Source organism: Macaca nemestrina, chromosome 10 (genome assembly GCF_043159975.1).
Source record: "Macaca nemestrina isolate mMacNem1 chromosome 10, mMacNem.hap1, whole genome shotgun sequence".
In the NCBI taxonomy this organism is placed as follows: domain Eukaryota; kingdom Metazoa; phylum Chordata; class Mammalia; order Primates; family Cercopithecidae; genus Macaca; species Macaca nemestrina.
In genome coordinates, this window is record NC_092134.1 from 26424577 (window position 1) to 26443817 (window position 19241).

General features: G+C 38.1%; 1 protein-coding gene across 12 annotated transcripts in view; it reads right to left on the minus strand.

Annotated features, from left to right (window-relative positions):
* The window catches only part of LOC105497688 (RIC8 guanine nucleotide exchange factor B), a 114170-nt gene that overhangs the window by 35241 nt on the left and 59688 nt on the right, over positions 1-19241 (minus strand). For all 12 annotated transcript variants that reach the window (XR_011608878.1, XR_011608879.1, XR_011608882.1 and 9 more), the window contains 3 exons: positions 8927-9155; positions 7819-7914; positions 173-317 (listed from right to left, as the gene is read on the minus strand). Coding sequence is in view for 7 of the 12 variants with exons in the window: in XM_011768970.3 (XP_011767272.1) it covers positions 173-317; positions 7819-7914; positions 8927-9155 (470 nt within the window). In the remaining 5 variants the exon portion in view is untranslated. The remainder of the gene's footprint in view (positions 1-172; positions 318-7818; positions 7915-8926; positions 9156-19241) is intronic.

A 19241-nucleotide genomic window follows, 5' to 3' on the forward strand; every position in this document is an offset into this window, starting at 1 on the left:
AGCGTATAAAAAATGTTTTTGGCTATTAATTTTTATTAACTCCTTAGCCTAATAGAACAGACAGTAAGCTTTGGAAAGAATGGAATGAGATGACCAGTACTAACACTATCCATTAAATTTCTCGAATTCCCTCTGAAAGATAAAAGGCAGAGGCAAAGAGAGTTTAACCTACCTCTCTCTTTGCAAAGGACAAAAAGGAATTCAGCAGCAATTTGCTTGACTCCAAGGTCAACATGTGTCATGAGGCGCACCAGCTTATTTCTCACAGTTGAGCCAACTTCAGGTCGATTTGTCACATCCCTCAACGGTGGTAAAACCTGATGGCACAAATGCAAAACCCATCATCAATCGAGGCTACTAGAGTGAGTGAAGATGGTACAATGCAACTGGCCAGTCTTGTAATATCTACTGGGGTTTGTATTGTAGGAGCAAAAAAAAAAAAAAAAAAAAAAAAAAGGTTAGCTTCCAAGTAAAACTAAACAACAAAAAACAGACTTCAAGTGATTTCATGCCTGTGATGAGGTTTCATTTGATCAGAAACATCTCTTCACTGTACCATCACACTATCCTCAGTGCATTTCCGAGTTTTTGTTCATCTCAGCACCTGGAATGCCTCAACTTGCCTCTATGAAAATCCATTTCGAAGTTTAGGTCAAGTTTCTCTTCCATAAAGACTTCCCTAATACCCTGAGTCATACCGATTTTTACCTTCTCTTGAGTCCTCCAACATTTTCAGTATAGGTTGAGTATATTTTATCCAGAATGCCTGGGACCAGAAGTGCTTCAGACTTCTATTTTGGGGAGATTTTGAAATATCTGTGTTATAGATACATATGGATTAAGCATCCTTAATCCTAAAATCTGAAATCAGAAATGCTCCAAAATGACCATTTCTTTTGAGCATCATGTTGGTGCTCAAAAAGTTGCAGATTTTGGAACATTCTGGATTTCTAGATAAGGGCACTCAACCTTTATTTAATTAAAAAAACTGTACTTATGTTTTCTAGTTGTTTAATTTTATAATAAAAATGGCTATTAATTTTTGAGTACTTTCTATGCATTAGTTGCTATAATAGATGGTATATATACATTATTTATAATCTTCACAGTAACCCCACAATATATACATTATTTATAATCTTCACAGTAACCCTGCAAAGGAGGTAGTAATATCACTCTCATCCCTGTTTTGTATTAGGTTGGTACAAAAACAATTGTGGTTTTTGCTATTAAAAGTAATGGCAAATAGACTGATCCCCAGAGGGCTTATGAAACTTGCTTAGTTTGTCTGTTAGTTTGCTCACTCACTTACCCATTCATCCACCCACACACCTTTCTCCTGGTTCTCCTCCTATCTCATGGGTTGCTTTGTCTCAGCCTCTTTTGCCAATTCTCTTTTCTATTCCTGTTTTGTTAATGTTGGAATATTCAAGGGTTGAGTTTATAGACAAATTCATTATTTTTACTCATTCAATTTGTGATCTCATCCAGTTTTATGGCTTTTTATAGTCTCTGCACCCTGATGACTCCCTAAATCAGCAGTCCCTAACCTTTTGGCACCAAGGACTTGGCTGGTTTCATGGAAGACAATTTTTCCACAGACTGGGGCTTGGTGGGTGGTTTCAACATGAAACTGTTCCACCTCAGATGATCAGACATTAGATTCTCATAAGGAGCACACAACCTAGATCCCTTGTATGTGCAGTTCGCAATAGTGTTTGTGCTCCTATGAGAATCTAATGCCCCAGCTGATATGACAGTAGGCGGAGCTCAGGCAGTAATGCTCGCCTGCTGCTCACCTCCTGCTGTGCAGCCCAGTTCCTAAAAGGCCATGGACAAGGCCCTGGGGTTGGGGGGTTGGGGACCCCTGCCCTAAATTGTATCTCCATTGTTGATTTCTGCCCTGACCTCCAATTTTTTTTTTTTTTAAATCATCAAAATTATAGGATTTTACAAAGAGCTATGGAAACTAATAGATTTAAATAAGGGCAGAAATTATATTAAAATGACTCACTTTCATTTTCTAAGATAATTATATCTATGATAGATCTATATAGAGGGTATTCAATCTAACACAATATTAAATATACTGCCTCCCCCTTACTTACACTTACAGACTGATTACAGAGCAAATTAAAGTATCCCGAAGTCATCCTGTTAACTGGTGCTTTTCAGGCTAGTGATTTTAGACTGGAACATGCATTCCAAACACCTGGGGATCTTGTTAAAATGCAGATTCTCATTCAATTAAGCTTTCGTGGGACCCATGACTGATTCCTTGTTTCTTTTTTCTAACCTTCTTAAATTTTTATGTGTACCACACAATATTTTTTTTTGTAGTTTTTTTTTTTTTTAATTTTTAATTTTTGGCCGGGCATGGTAGCTCACAACTGTAATCCCAGCACTTTAGGAGACCAAGGCAGGAGGATCGCTTGAAACCAGGAGCTCGAGACCAGCCTGGGCAACAGCGAGACCCTGTCTCTACAATAATAATAATAATAATAATAATAAACTATTTAAAAAGAAAAAAATTTTTTAAATTGTTGTGGGTACATAGTAGGTTATATATTTATGGAGTATATGAGATATTTTGATACAGGCATACCATGCATAATAATCACATCAGGGTAAATGGGGTATCCACTATTTATGCTTTCTTTGTGTTACAAACAATCCAATTATACTTTTAGTTGTTTTTAAACTAGACAACAAATTATTGTTGATGTCACCCTGTTGTGCTATCAAATACTACATCTTATTCATTCTATTGAACTACATTTTTGTACCCATTAGCCATCCCCACTCCTCCTTCTCCCCCCACTCCCCCACTATCCTTCCCAGCCTCTGGTAACCATCATTCTATAGGTACAATGTTGTACAGCAGATCTCTTGATCTTAATAATTTTATATTATTGAAATTTTATATCTATTGAATAATAACTCCCCATCTTCTCCACAGCCCCTGGTAACCACTATGCTACTCTGTTTCTGACCTCCAGGCTTTTATAGACCTTTAAAACTTAGCAGTTCCTATACAGGACTCTTGAAGTTTCCACCAAACCTGTTCCTCATGCAGTTTTCCATCTCATTAAATGGTAAGTCCATTCTCCCAATTGCTTAGTACAAAAACCTTGGAAATATCCTTGACTCCTCTCTTTAATATCCATCCATCAGCATATTATGTCAGCTCCACCTCTGAAATATACCCACAATCCAACCACTTCTCCCCACCTCCTCCAGTATTACCAAGTCCAAGGTACCAATATTTCTCTCTGGACTAATATCAAAGCCTTGTAAGTGGTCTCTGCTTCCATGCTGGTCACTCTCTAATTCATTTTCTACATAGCAGCTAGGATGATCCTTTGAAAGTCAGATCATGTCACTCCTCAAAGTTCTCCAGTTCCCATGGCTTCTCATCTCACAGTAAAAGGCAAGGTCCTTACAACTTCCTTACAGGATTCCACATAATCTGGCTTCCTGCTACTTCTTCGACTTCATTTCTACTATTCTCCCTGCCTATGCTGTTACAGACACACAGACCTCCATGGACCTTCCTAAACATGCCAAGTACTTTCCTGCCTCAGGTCTTTTGCATTTGCTTCTCTTTCTGCCCAGAAACTCTTTTTCTAGAAACTTGCATGGCTCTCTCCTTACTTCCCTCAGGTGTTTGCCGAAATGTCACTTATAGGAGACATTCCCTGACCACTCTATATCACTGACCTTTAGCACTCTCTTTTTGTAACACCTCCACCTCCTTACTCTGCCATAACCTTCCTCATAGCACTTATCACCACCAGACATAGCATATAATTATCTGTTTACTTGTCTGCCTCCTTCCACAAGACCAAGTTCCACTGGGGCAGAGATTTCTTTGTTTTGTTTACTGCTCTCTTCCCAGTATCTAGCATATTACAGGTGTTTAATGAATATTTGCTGGTTGAAGGAAAAGTGAATTAGTTCAAGTAGCTTTTATTAAGTACCTTCTATTATATAAGCGAGGACCTGTGCTAAGAAATGAGGGCAGACACAAAGTCAAATAGGAACTTACTGTGCACCTATTATATCCCAGACCCTTTATGTATATATAATTTTACTTGATCCACTCAAATGACTTTCTTCCCTCTCTCTCTTTCTATATCAAGTACCTACCATGTACCAGGAGATATCAGAGGCAGGGGAGACAGCTATAAACAAAAATGGAAACTAAATCTCAGAAAATTGAGTAACCTATCCAAAGTGTTTATGGAATCCACATTTCAGTCTCTGGCTGGGTAGAACAAAATACTAGGCACAAAGTAATTACACAATAAATTCTTACTACTGTGAACCATTATTGAACCATACTTAGTACATCTCCCATTTCTAGAAGAATGAAACATGTAACAAATTATTTCATGTAGTATATGCCTATAGTACCTAGAGTACAAAATCTATGAACAAAGATTATCACGTAAAAATTTTGTTAGCTACGTTTCTCGTTCCTTAAAACAAATTTTTAACAACATTTTGTTGTTATTGTTAAATACCACTCCCAAACTGCATATGTATTTCCCCCCAGAATACTTACCTCCAACAAATTTTTTCTTTGACAAATCTTGTCCAGTTTCTTTTTCAAATCCCCCAAATGCTCACTGCTTCTATAAGCCTCTCCAGAATAATACAACCTAGGTCAGTAATTTCTACCACTTGTTTTCTTTCCTACCTCCCAAATACAGAATATAGACCAATTTCCTTTGGGTATGCATGAGTTGGATTTAACCAGGTATTCACTACAGGGCATAATAAGAAACCAAGGTTCCACTTACATTATTATCAGAGTTAATCATCTGTACTTTAAATTCTGCCTTTCTTGATCGTAACAGTCTACAGTGCATCCTCTTCAGAAGGAAAGTTGATTTCTGTATTATGCCTTGTATCTTTGGTTATTTCACCTGTCATGTTTCATCTCCTTACCTCTACTGTCATGTTTCTTGAAGACAGACAGTGGGTCACATAATCTTTTATAAGGACACAATATGTGGCCCAAGGCCTTCATATTAAGAAGCTATTTAACGAATAGGTTTTTTCTTTTTTTGCTATTCTCTTTAGAGATAGCAAAATATAAACAGTTTAGGTGTACCTGGATCCCCTACAGAAAAAAGCAAAAATACAGAAAAAAAGTATTTTCATTTACTGTGCTTCACCAACTCCTCCTAGTCAAGGGAGAATGTCTCAAAATAATCAAATGTGGAAATGACCTTAATTAATTAATCTTGCTTAAATCATTATTCATGCTTTTTGGGTATCTCTCTTCTTTCAACAGACTGTAAATTCCTCAAAGATGGTCTCTATTTTCTAATCTCTCCTTATCAGCACTACCTATTAGTGTGTTCTAGATAGAGTAAGGTGCTTACTAAATCTTGACCATAAATACAGAGGGAAAAAATGAACCTGGTTCATTTATTAGGACAAATGAACAATTGGGTGAATGGTGGTACCATGTATTGAAATGTGGAAAGAAGGAGAAGAAATAGGTTGGAGGAATGAAAATCAAGATATTAGTTTGAGGTATGTTAAACTTGAGATACCTACTACGCATCCAAGGGGAGGAGATGAGTGGCAGTTCATTGTGTAAGTCTAGAGCTTATGTGACAGGTCAGGGCTGGAGATACAAATTTGAGAGTCATCAGCATATATGGATGACTCTTGAATGAGATCACCCTGGCAGCAGAGATAGAGACAAGATAGTATTGCCTTGGGGCGCTCAAACATTTAGGGTCAGGAAAACGGGATGATCACAAACAGGTTCTCTATTGTGTCCCAGAAACCAAGTGAAGAAAGTATTTCAAGGAGGAGGCAATACTTACATCAAATTTTATTGGATAATTTAAAAAAGATTTGAGAACTATTAGATTTGGCAGTGTTGAGTTGGTGACTCTGATAAACACCTTCGCAGTGGGGCGGAAGGCATGTAGCCTAATTACAGAGGGTTTAGGAGTCAAAAATGAGTAAAAAGAATAGAGAGAGTGAGAGTATGGAAAACCTTCTGAGGAACACTGCATAAAGAGGAGCACAGAAATAGAAAGGCAGCTTGAGAAGTGGGATAAGGGAAGGTGTTTTTGTTTTTAAGATGAAAGATGTGTTTGGGTTCTGACTTAAATGATCCAATACATTTTAAAAAATGATTAATATAAGAAGAGAGAGGGGAAATAAATGCAGGTGCAAAGTTCATGAGAGGGAAAGAGATCCAGGACAAATGCTGGCCACAGACAGAAGTAGGAATGATTCATCCATTGTGACAGATTGGAATACAAGGGATATGGCAGTATAGATGCAGACAGCAGATGCAATGGTGGAAAGATAAAGTATTTTTCTTAATTTTGTGGTGAAATAGGAAACAAAGTCAAGAAATGAGAGTGAGGAGAGAGTAGTAAGCATTGGAGGTGTGAAGAAAAAGGAGCTGTGAAATAGTCATCTTGGAGTTTGCTAAGGAATCAATTGGGGCTGGTGGTCTTAAATTTAGAGTAGAGTAGTCAAAATGGTTGTATCATTTTTCTCTTATTACGTTCAAGTGCTTGGTGGAGACCCAGAGTAGGCAGAAAGCTAGAGTTAGCCAGTTTGTTAGGTTTTGCCAGGTGAGTATGACTGAGGGAGCACACAAGGTGCTCGTTAGAGATGTATGGAAAGAAGGGATTATAGTAATCAACCTCAAGTGGAATCTAGCCTGGGTAAGGAGAGAAGACACAAGTGAGTGAAGAACAGTGGAAAAAACTGACAGACTGACAATCCTCAGAGGATGAAAGAATGTTGGATTGAGGGTACTAACTAAGAGAAGGTGCTTGAAATTGGGATTTTAGAGGAGGCTAGTTTCAGGTATTGTTACAATCAAAGTTTTACACTTGTAGTCTAAAGTATAATCTGAAAGTTTAAAAATCACCCTTATTTTTTCTTTTTCAACCCATATTCCAATCTATCAGCAAGTTCTGTGAGCTACTTTTAAGACATATTAAAATATTAAAACATATTCCCAAGTATGAACTCTAACCACTACCATCCTACTCCAAACTTGCAACATCAGTTATCTTTTGGACTTGTCTCCTTGTATCCATTTGTGCTCCACTATGTCAATCCTACAAATAGTAGCCAGGATATCTTTAAGCATAAATAAGGTCACATCACTTCCCCTCTTAAAACCCTCCAATATCTTCTCATCTCACTTAGAAGAGAATGAAAAGTCCTACACCGCCTGCTGTACCTGGCTCTTGTTACCTCTCTTCATCTACCACTCACCCCTTGCATATTGTGGCCTAGGCACACTGGCCTTCTTGCTTTTCCTTAAGTATACCAAAGCATCCTCTTGTCTCAGGGGTTGTGAACTTGTTCTCTCAGGGACATTCCTTTCCAAACATTCTCAGAGATACTCTTACTTCTCCACCTTTCTGTTCAAATGTCATTTCAGAGAGGTCCTCCCTTGTTCCCTTAAAGTGTCTCCTTTCTCTTAAAATGCTTTATCTTTCTTCAGAACGCTTATCAACACTTGCCATTATATTTTATATTTGTTTACTTTTTGTCCCCCTCTCTATGAAATAAACTCCCCAAGGGGAAAGACTTCATCTGTTGTTCAATGCCCAAAACACAGCACACAGCACATCTCAGTAGCATTTGTTGAATGAATGACTCAAAAAATACACACTTCTTGATTAAGATTTCAAAGATTAAAACTAACTTGAGTTTCTGATTATCTGAAACAAAATCATTGTGAGAGAATTCAATTAATTCTATGTTTAAAATGCACATAAAAAGACTAACTTTGCAATGTAATATGCATTAAGCAGTTACCTGATCTTTGAGAAATTTTCGGATGTTTCGATGGGCTCGGGAACATTCGGTTAATAAGCTGAGAACTGGAGTTAGACCCTCTCTATAGCTGCTTCCCTATAAAAAAAAACCATATGTTTTTGAAATACATTAGTTTTGTTTCTAACAGTATTACTTTCCTTCATGTAACTGAAGATATTAATTTGTTCTTGAGGTGGGGCCTTTTTTTTGAGATGGAGTCTCGCTCTGTCGCCCAGGCTGGAGTGCAGTGGTGCGATCTCGGCTCACTGCAAGCTCCGCCCCCCAGGTTCACGCCATTTTCCTGCCTCAGCCTCCCGAGTAGCTGGGACTATAGGCGCCCACCACCGCACCCAGCTAATTTTTTGTACTTTTAGTAGAGATGGGGTTTCACCGTGTTAGCCAGGATGGTCTCGATCTCCTGACCTCGTGATCCGCGAGGTGGGGACATCTTATGTTACCGAAGCTTACAAGCTATTTTAATAATTCTTTTCCTAACAACATTTCCATTTTATCATCTTCATGTTTACTATTGCCTTTTTTGGTTCTTCCTGGATGTTCCTACATTTTCTAGGATTCCCATGGGCTCAGCCAATGGGCTTGAATGAAGCAAAATTTTGGTGACTCGCCTATGCTACCTTGCTGCCTTTTAATATAGATACCTGACAAAGTGAGTGATAGACCAGAGAATGTAAGCAGCTCACAACAAATGGAAAATTGACAAGGTCTTCTCTTTTTTTTTTTTGGAAGATGTCTTTTAGGTATTATGAAGAATATTTAGCAAGTTTTTGGGGGAATATTTTTTATTTCTAGGACTCACAAAGTAACAACACGGAAGAGTAATTAATTTTTCCTTTGTTTTCAAGCACTAGTCATAATTTTGGTGCTGCATGAACATAATTTTCAGCATTGAACAAATAAATTAACATGGCTTCAGCAATTTATCATGTATTGTAATAAACTGCTTTCCAAAGTAAAAACAATTATGCAACATATCAGTTTCAAAAAAGCATAGATTTAAAAATCATGCTCTGTGATGTGTGTCTGTATGTATGGCACATTTACATTTTTTGGAAGCATCTTCCCAGGGCTTACATTTTATCAGCCTTACCTTGTCTATTCTCTTCTCCATAAAATTGAGTAAAACATGAATGGCCTCCATATTCATACCATTGTATACCATGGTATTGTTTTTCAAAACTGTTTCTTTCTCAGCTGTTTTATTACTGGGCAGTTCATCTAGAGTCGTTGCCTGTTGGGCTGTTTCTTCATGGGTTAATGGACAAATGAGAACATCCAAACAAGAGACTGGAACATTGCTTAAAAGGTTGACTGCATTGCTGAAAAGCAATTAAAAAAATACAATATTTTAACTTGACTGAATAGTCCTTTAAAATGCAAACATAATAAGAAGTTCAAAAGTGACTTCTAAGAGTCAATTAAAATATTTCTTTTCCAAAATGAGCCATTAATATTACTTGGCACTTACTACAAGATAGGAAATAAAAAACTGTTTCAAATATATGTTGTACAAATTAGAAAAAACAAATGTTAAATAGACACAATCACATGATGTCATGTCCCTTTCTGAAATGCTAAAATAGGAATTAGTGAGCTTTAATGCCAGCTCTTTAATTTTATTATGGCAACAATGCTAGCTTTGCATTTCTTCCCTGGGGTTTTAAATCCTTTTGTGGATCCACTGGTGTTTTATTATTCCTTAGATTACAACATAAAGCATTTGAGAAGCACTGCAAATAAGCAGCTTATCAGTAGCAACATTAAAACCAAATATTGTAGAATTAAGTTTTATTCTTTCTAAATGTAGAAAGTACAATTTTAAAATCATCCCATTTTTTGTAAGACATATGCAGAAAAGGGGAAATGGAATTTTTTCTCTCTTTCTCATCATCAGGTCTCTAAATGAAGTTAATATAGCTACTTCTAATCTCTAGCCCCTAGGCCTTTCAGCTGTGTATTAATGAATACACGAGCCTGGGATGCACGCCAGTAGGGGGAACCCAAACCTTGTATTTTTGGCATTTCCTAAAAACCTTGTTCTGTTGTTCAATGTACAAAAGATTAAAATGACACTAACAATTTCAAAATTAGATATGTTCTCAGCAAACATACTTTCTTCCATGAATTATTTCATATTCTTTCATCTAAAAGGAGTGGTGGTGTTCTGGGTTAACTGGCTCTTATATGCCTATGCCTTAGAACTTCCTGATCAACAATGGAAAGACAGGCATTTCATTTCCTAGTGACAGAGAAGCAGATCTAAAAATAACCATATCCTGACTAAAAATAAACTCCTGCAAATGCAATTTAAAAGTCTAACCACTTGGAAACCAAATTTAGAGCTTAATCTATCTGATACTATCTTAATTTAGACCAGTAGCTCCTTTTACTTTATAGCGACACCCTAAAAAATAAAGCAAAACAAACAGAAAAACAAAGAAATAGAAATACAAAAATTTTTCTTTCCTTTACCCTGAATTGTGCTCCACTTCCCCAAGAATGAATATTTCCTTTCTTTTTATATTATGGAAAAATAAAAACTGGTAAGAAATCAGTTTAAAAGTTAGACAATGCAGAACAGAAGGTGGTAATGTATAGGGCATCAAAAAAATGAAGAGCAAAAAATAATTTAACAAGTCCTATGAATAAATGGTTCCTAGTAAAATACAAGTTATTTGGTTGTCCTCACTAAAACCAAATACTGCTGCTGCTATTGGTGTTATGCACAAATTCTCTATATTTGGTTATTTGTAAATAATCAAAGGTGGCTGAAATACAATGCTTTCCCCAAAAACTTTCTCTTAAAACTTTTTTGCAAATATCTGTAGTTTATCTTACCTATAGCTCAGAATGTTTCGCTTCTATCTTAAGCATTTGGAAATTGTTACTAAATAATACCATAGATTCATTGAGAATAAAAGGGGGGAAATAACTCTACCTTAGAATTATTTTCAAAAACTGTATACAAGCCATTCTGAAATGTTACGATTTTTTCCCTAAACATCAGGCAATAGGCTCTTGAGTCCACAGACCGTATGATTTTCTGAACCTACCAGAGACCAGATTGAAAAGTTTAAGATGGGTCATTTCATTACAAAGGAATGTTTCCCCTTTAAATTCGTTTAAAGTAAGCAGTTCCCAGGAATTCAGTAAATTTAAGAAACCAAATGTAGAGTTTGATTCAACAAATATTTGGAGGTTTTAGGCTTTTCAAGAAAAGTTCCCATTTTCTTACTTTTTATTTAACAACTCGGTTTCCAAACAACTACAAAATTAATTTTCTGGCTCACTGTGTTTGAGCTATTCTTTTTAAGTAAGGAAGGCCAGCTTTTTGAGCTCTGTCACTTCTCTGACAGTTTTATTTGTGGTAGAAGAGTGTATGAAATTCTCCAGCTACCAGGAAGTCAGTGACTATGCACAGATCTGCACAATAGTGTTTGCATTCCTACTCCAGGGGGTAGAAATACTGTGTATATTACACTCCCCTTTTCAGCTTCCTAGAGATCATTAATCACTGAGACATGACATCCTCCCGCTCATGCTCCCAGCCCCCTCCTGATATGCAGATTCAAAAGCAAGACCTATTTAGAACTCCTTAATGCCCTGATTAAAGCCTTGTCAGCTGTGGGAGAGGAAAAGCAATCTAAAATCTAGTCCTCTGTGAATCGCTGGACAAAAACATGAAATGACACTGAAGAACATGATATGGCACATGTAGATCCATAGCTGTTAATAAATCTTCCTGGTCAAATGTATCTTCTTTATATTTGGGACTTACATATCTTTTTTCAAGACTGAAAAGTCTACATAAATGAATCTTAAAATCTCCAAAAGATTTTCCTTTTACCCTCTTTATTCATTAAAAAAAACAATTGTTTTTGAGATAGAGTCTCTTGCCCAGGCCAGAGCGCAGTGGCGTGATCACGGCTCACTGCAGCCTTGACTTCCTGGGCTCAAATAATCCTCCCGCCTCAGCCTCCTGAGTAGCTGGGACCACAGGCACATGCCACCATGCCCCTCACTATTTTTTTAATTTTTAGTAGAGACAAGGTCCTACTATGCTCCCCAAGCTGGTCTCAAACTCCTGGGCTCAAGCGATCTTCCTGCCTTGGCTTCCCAAAGTGCTGGAATTACAGGCGTGAGCCACTGTACCCAAACCCCTCAAAATCTTTGAAAAGTAATTTTTTTCTTTTGTGGTAAGAGCACTTAACGTAAGACCTATTCCCTTAGCAACATTCTAAGTACACAATACAGTATTGCTAACTATAGGCTCTGTTACACAGGAGATCTCCAGACCTTATCTTGCATAACTAAAACTTTGCATCTTTTGACTGCACCTCCTCATTTGCTCCTCTCCCCAGTCCCAGATAACCACTATTCTACTATCTAGTTCTACAAGCTTCACTATTTTAAACTCCTCATAAAAGTGGGATCATGGAGTATCCGTCCTGTGTCTGGTTTATTTCACTTATCATAATGTCCTCCAGATACACCCATGTTATTGCAAGTGATGGGATTTCCTTCTTTTTTTAAAGGCTGAATAATACTCCACTGATTGTGCTGTGTGTGTATATATACATACACACATTTTATCCATTCATCTGACTGATAGACATTTAGGTTGTTTCGATATCTTGGCTATTGTGAACAGTGCTGTAATGAACATGTGATGAGAATGCAGATATCTCTTTGAAGTAGTGATTTTATTTCCTTTGGATATACTCCCAGAAGTGGGATTACTGAATCAAATAATTCTATTTTTCATCTTCTGAGAAACCTCCACACTGTTTTCCATAATGGCTACACTAATTTACATTTCCACCAACAGTGTAAAAAGATTTCCTTTTCTTCACATCCTTACCATCGGTTATCTTTTGTTTTTGAGGTTTTTGTTTTTTTTTTGTTTTTGGTAATAACCCTTCTAACAAGGTATGAGATGATATTGAGGTTTTGATTTGCATTTCCTTAATGATTAGTGATGTTAAGTACCTTTTCATGTACCTGTTGTCTGTCTGTATGTCTCTGTTGGTTAAATGTCTATTCACATTTTTGCCCATTTTAAAATCAGATTTTTTTTTCTTGCTATTGAGAGTTCTTTATAGGTTTTAGATATTAATCTCTCATTTCATAAGTTGCCTTTTCATTTTGCTGACTGTTTCCTTTGCTGTGCAGAAGTTTTCCAGTTTGATGTAATTCTACTTGTCTACATTTGCTTTTGTTGCCTGTGCTTTGGTGTCATACCCAACAAGTCACTGCCAAGACCAATGTCCATAAGCTTTTTCTCTTATGTTTCCCGCTCCTGCTCCTCCTTTTTTTTTTTTTTTTTGACAGGTTACTGTTCTGTTGTTCAGGTTAGAATGCAGTAGTGTGATCACAGCTCATTATAGCCTCAACCTCCCAAGTTCAAGTGATCCTCCCACCTGAGCCTCCTGAGTAGCTGGCAGTACAGGTGTGTGCCACCATGCCTGGCTAATTTAAGTGTTCTTCTAAGAGTTTTATTGTTTTAGGTTTTACATTTAAGTCTTTATTTTGAGTTGATTTTTGTGTATGATGTGACATAAGGATTCAATTTCATTCTTTAATTGAAATCCAGTCTTCCCAAAACCATTTATTGAGGAGACTATTGTTTTTTCCCATTGTGTATTCTTGGCACCCTTTCTGAAGAACTATCTATGTGTGGGTTTATTTCTGAACTCTTTCTTTTGTTCTATTGGTCTATATGTCTGTTTTATGCCAGTACAAAAACTGTTTTGATGACAAAGTTTATGGCCTTGATTATGGTAATACCTCTCAGGTGTTTACTTAGAATTCCAAACTCATCAAGTTGTATACATTAACTATGTACAGCTTTTTATATATCAACCAAACCACAATAAAACCATCTAAAATGATTCAGGCAAAGAAAAGAACGATCCCCGACCAGGTGTTTTGGCTCACGCCTGTAATCTCAGCACTTTGGGAGGCTGAGGCGGGTGGATCACCCAAGGTCAGGAGTTCAAGATCAGCCTGGCCAACATGGTAAAACCCCATCTCTACTAAAAATACAAAAATTAGCTGGGCGTGGTGGCGCATGCCTGTAATCCCAGCTACTTGGGAGGCTGAAGCAGGAGAACTGGTTGAACCCAGGAGGCAGAGGATGCAGAGAACCAAGATTGTGCCACTGTACTCCAGCCTGGGCAACAGAGTGAGACTCTCTGTCAAAAAAAAAAAAAAAAAAAAAAAAAAAAAAAAAAACCCAAAAGATTTTCAGATGTAAATAAGTAATTTTATTTAATCTAACTCAATCCAGTAACTATTTATTATTTACTTGTGCCAGGCACTATTTCAGGCAGGTATTATAAAGAAAATAAATAAAAACATTCCTGTCCTCACAGAACTTATTTTCTGGCATGGAGAGAAAAGTCAATAAAATTTGTTTAAGTTAATTAATTAAATAATATGCTAGAAGGTGGCAAGTGCTCTGGTGGAAGAACCTAGGAGGGTAAACTAGTATGTATGGGTTGTACTTTTTTTTTTTTTTGAGACAGAGTCTCACTCTGTCACCCAGGCTAGAGTACAATGGCGCCATCTTGGCTCACTGCAACCCCCGCCTTCTGGGTTCAAGCGATTCTCCTGCCTCAGCCTCCTGAGTAGCTGGGATTACAGGCGTGTGCCACCATGCCTGGCTAATTTTTGTATTTTCAGTAGAGACGGGGTTTCACCATGTTGGTCAGGCTGGTCTTGAACTCCTGACCTCGTGATCCGCCTGCCTTGGCCTGGCAAAGTGCTGGGATTACAGGCGTGTGCCACCACGCCCAGTTGGGTTATACTTTTAAATAGGATGGTTAGGGAAGACTTCACTGAGATGAGTCATTTAAATGACTTGAAGGGATTAGAGAATGAGTAATGTGACTGAGGAAGGAGCATCAGAGGAAGAAGAGTAAAAGCAAAGGTTCTGGGGCAAGAGCAGTGGCATGTCTGAAGAACAGCAAAGAAGTTGGTGTGGCTGACCCACCACACATAAGAGGAGTAGTATATGACATCAGGTATATCATGGAGAGGACCAGATTGGTCCTGTAGGATATTATAACTTTAATTCTTACTCTGATGGAAATGGAAAATCATTCATTGCAGGGTTTTGCATGATGAGATCCTCTTAACTTAGGTTAAAAGGGTCACTCTGGCTACTGCACTGAGGACAGTCAGTAGGACATCAAACGTAAGGGAGAATAGTTAGGATGTTACTGCAATAATTCAGGTGACTGAACAAGGTATTAACAATGAAGTGGTTCATTCGATACATATTGAAGGATTTCCTGACAGGCTAGTGTGGAGTTTGAGAGAATCCAAAGTTCTAGCCTTAGGAAGTGAAAAGCTGGAGGTGCCATAAACTGAAATTCGGAAACACTGCAAGAGAAGTGCTTTTTAGGGGACGATAGAGAGTTTAATTTTGGATGTTGAGTTTGGGGTGTCTAGTTGACATCCAAGTGGAGATGTTAATAGGAAATTAGCTGTGTGAGTCTGGAGTTCAGGCAGGGAGATCAGGGTTAGAGAGAGATATAAACTGACAAGTCATTGGCATGTAGATGGTATTAGAGAAGACTGTATTAGATCAGTAAAGGAGTGAATGTGGATTAAAAGACTATGAAAGCTAAGCCTAGAACACTCTGTCATTCAGAGGCTGAGGAGTAGACAAAGAACTTATAATTAGTGAGGTAAGAGGAAAACCAAGATAGCATGGTATCTAAGAATGGAGTGATGATCTGTGTCAAATGATGCTGACAGATCAAGTAAGAGGATGACTGAAAAATGTCCACTGGATTTAGCAACACAGAAGTCACTAGTGACCTTAACAATAGCCATTCTGGTGGAGTAGTGAGGCTAAAAGCCTTGGTGAACTGGATTTAACAGAATAGTAGAGGAATCAGATAGTCACCACTTAAAGGAGTTTTTCTACGAAGAACAAGAGAGGACTACAGCAGCAGCAGGCGGGGAAGCTTCAAGAAAACTTTGAATGGAAAGACCCCTGAATGCTACTCTCAGTGAAATACCTTTTAACCCATAGTGACCAGGTCATTGTTCTCTAAATGTGCTGTAGACACATTCTCTTTTCTGTATTTGTCCATGTTTTCTCCTGCCTAGAACATTTTCATTCTTTAAGACTAGCTCAAACCTCACTTTATTCATTCAACAAATATAATATTTGCTATGCCTTGTGCTATGTGCCAGGTATAAAAAAGAAAATAAACTCCTTTTCCTAAGGGAAGGCAGCATAACATAATTTGTAAAGCACTGGGTTTGAATTCTAGTAAGCCTTAGGCAAATTATATAACCTCTTCTAAGCCTAGTCCTACCTCTGAAATAAAGGAGCTTAAACTTACCAGGTTGATGTTGGTATTAAATGAAGAAAGGCATGCAAAGCATTCTTCCTGGCACATAGTAAATGTCAACAATTAAGGAGCTTCTGAACAGCAGACATATTCCACTACAAGAGGGAATAGCAAAAATTTGGAGGAATGAGAGATTATGGTACTTGTGGAGAACTGAAAACAGGTTCCTAAACCTAAAGCAAACGATAAGGCCTCTAAAGGAGGGGTCTTAGTAGGTAATAAGACCAGAAAGGTCTATTCATGTATGTATGAAATGGGGTGGGGACATTATAAAAAGTCTTGTATGTTATGATAAGGTAACTTACTGATGACCTTAAACCAGAGTTGTGCTGGCAGAGGATTAGATGCAGAAGCCTGATTACAGTGGGCTGAAGAATGAATAGCAGGTAAAGCCATGGAAATGGTAAGTACAAACCAGTAGTCTGCAAAGTGAGGTGGATGCAACCCTGGAGGTACATAAGATGATCCACTGGATGTGGGAAGAAAATAGTCCTTTTTTTTTTTTTTGAGATGGAGTCTCACTCTGTCGCCCAGGCTGGAGAGCAGTGGCGTGATCTCAGCTCACTGCAAGCTCCGCCTCCCGGGTTCATGCCATTCTCCTACCTCAGCCTCCCAAGTAGCTGGGACTACAGGCGCCTGCCACCACGCCTGGCTAATTTTCTTGTATTTTCAGTAGAGATGGGGTTTCACTGTGTTAGCCAGGATGGCCTCGATCTCCTGACCTCGTGATATGCCCGCCTCGGCCTCCCAAAGTGTTGGGATTACAGGCGTGAGCCACCGTGCCCAGCCAAAGTACTTCTATTTTTATTAGTTTTATCTAGAAAGTTGAAAAGAAATTAAGCTTTACTAATATTTTATAAATGAATTGACACTGGTACCCAGACCTGAACCATAAATCAAATGTTCCCCATGTCACAAACAAATGCAAAGCATCTTGAGAGAAGAGTTAAAATTCCACGTTACAGAAGGGTAGCAGTGATGTCCTTCCTTCCTGGTCACTCATTCGCTTTCTTCACTGGTCATATTACAATTTACATATGCCCACTTGACTGGGTTTATATATTTTATCCAGTTTTAACTAAACCAATTCTTGTAAAATGAATAAACTATTTTAAATAAATCCTATAATACAAAGACACCAACATTGAAGATAATAAGTAACATAAGCAAAGGATAAGAAAACGGCAGAGCCTTTTGTATGCCGTATCATGAGTCAAAACAAGGACAATCCAAACAGAGCTGACAAGAAGCTAGTTTTAGAAAAACTGGAAATTATCTGTAACATGAATTTACAACTACTACGATACTAAGGAGTTTTGCCTTAAGTACTGTATTAGTCCTATAAAGGAATAGCTGAGACTGGGTAATTTATATAAAGAAAGGCTTATTTGGCTTACAGTTTTGCAAGCTGTACAAGCATGGCACTTGTATCTTATTGGCTTCTGGTGAGGGCCTCAGGAAGCTTACAATTATGGTGGAAGATGAAGGGAAAGCAGGTGTATCACACAGCAAGAGTGGGAGCAAGAAAGAGGGGGAGAAGGTGCTAGGTTCTTTTAACAGCTAGATCTCGAGTGATCACAGTGAGAACTCACTTGTTACATGGAGGACAGCACCAAGCATTCATGAGGATCCACCCCCATGACTCAAACACCTCCCACTAGGTCCACCTCCAACATTGGAGGTCACCTTTCAACATGAGATTTGGTGGGGACAAAACATCCAAACATATCAAGTATCTAATGTGCCCAGAGCTATCAGCTAATGATAGTTCAAAGCCACCACAATTAACAAGGTACTTAAACAGTAATTGTGCAGAACATAAAGAAAAACCTCTGCTATTTGATAATTTTTTTCTTTTCTTTTTTTTTTTTTTTTGAGACAGAGTCTCACCCTGTCGCCCAGGCTGGAGTGCAGTGGTGCGATCTCAGCTCACTGCAACCTCTGCCTCCCAGGTTCAAGCAATTCTCCTGCCTCAGCCTCCCAAGTAGCTGGGACTAGAGGCATGCATCATCATGCCCAGTTAATTTTGTATTTTTAATAGAGATGACGTTTCTCCGTGTTGGTCAGGCTGGTCTCGAACTTCCAACCTCAACTGATCTGCCCACCTTGGCCTCCCAAAGTGCTGGGATTACAGGCGTGAGCTGCCATGCCCAGCTGATAATTTTAAAAGTTTGTGGCAGGTTAATTTTAAAAATCTATTTTAAAATATTAGTCTGTATGTTATCCCTTTTTATTGTTTATATATAATTTCATTATCTATTTCGTATATCAGCTTAGCAGCATATATATATAAGGTATATGTAAATAAATATATTCAGGGGTGTATTCAAAAATTTTTACTGATTAGGAATATGATAAAAATATTTAGAGGCTAATGGCACAGAAAACACTGTCAAAAAACTTAGCTGGGAAGGGAAGGGAAGAAACAGGGTCATATCTCTGAGGTGATAAAGATCAAAGATTTTTTTTCCTCACAAAAGGGACAGATCTCAGCATGTCACATATTGAAGGGATAAAGCCCAAAGAAGAGACTGAAGAACTAGAAGAGGAGTTCAATGCTGAAGTAAGGCCTCAAGAGGCAGAAGAAAAAGGTGTGGGCATGTTAACCTTGGGCAGGGAGAGAGCCACTTAATTTCCTGATATTGGCAGAAAACAGGAAAGAACAGGTACATTTTATAGTACATTTATAGGTAGGGATGGGGAATTAAGGGTTTAAGAACGATCCTGCTTGACAGTTTCCAATTAGCCTCTTAAGAGGTCAGCAAGATCATCTATCTATCCATCCCTTCATCCAATTAATATTTATTAAGCATTTACTAAGTATAACTGTTCTAGGTGTTGGGTATATAATGGCAGACAAGACAGACACAATCTTCACTCTTTTCAAGCATTTTTTTTTTTTTTTACGGAGTCTTGCTCTGTCTCCCAGGCTGGAGTGCAGTGGCCCCATCTCAGCTCACTACAATCTCAGCCCCCTAGGTTCAAGCGATTCTCCTGTCTCAGCCTCCTGAGTAACTGGGACTACAGGTGGCCGCC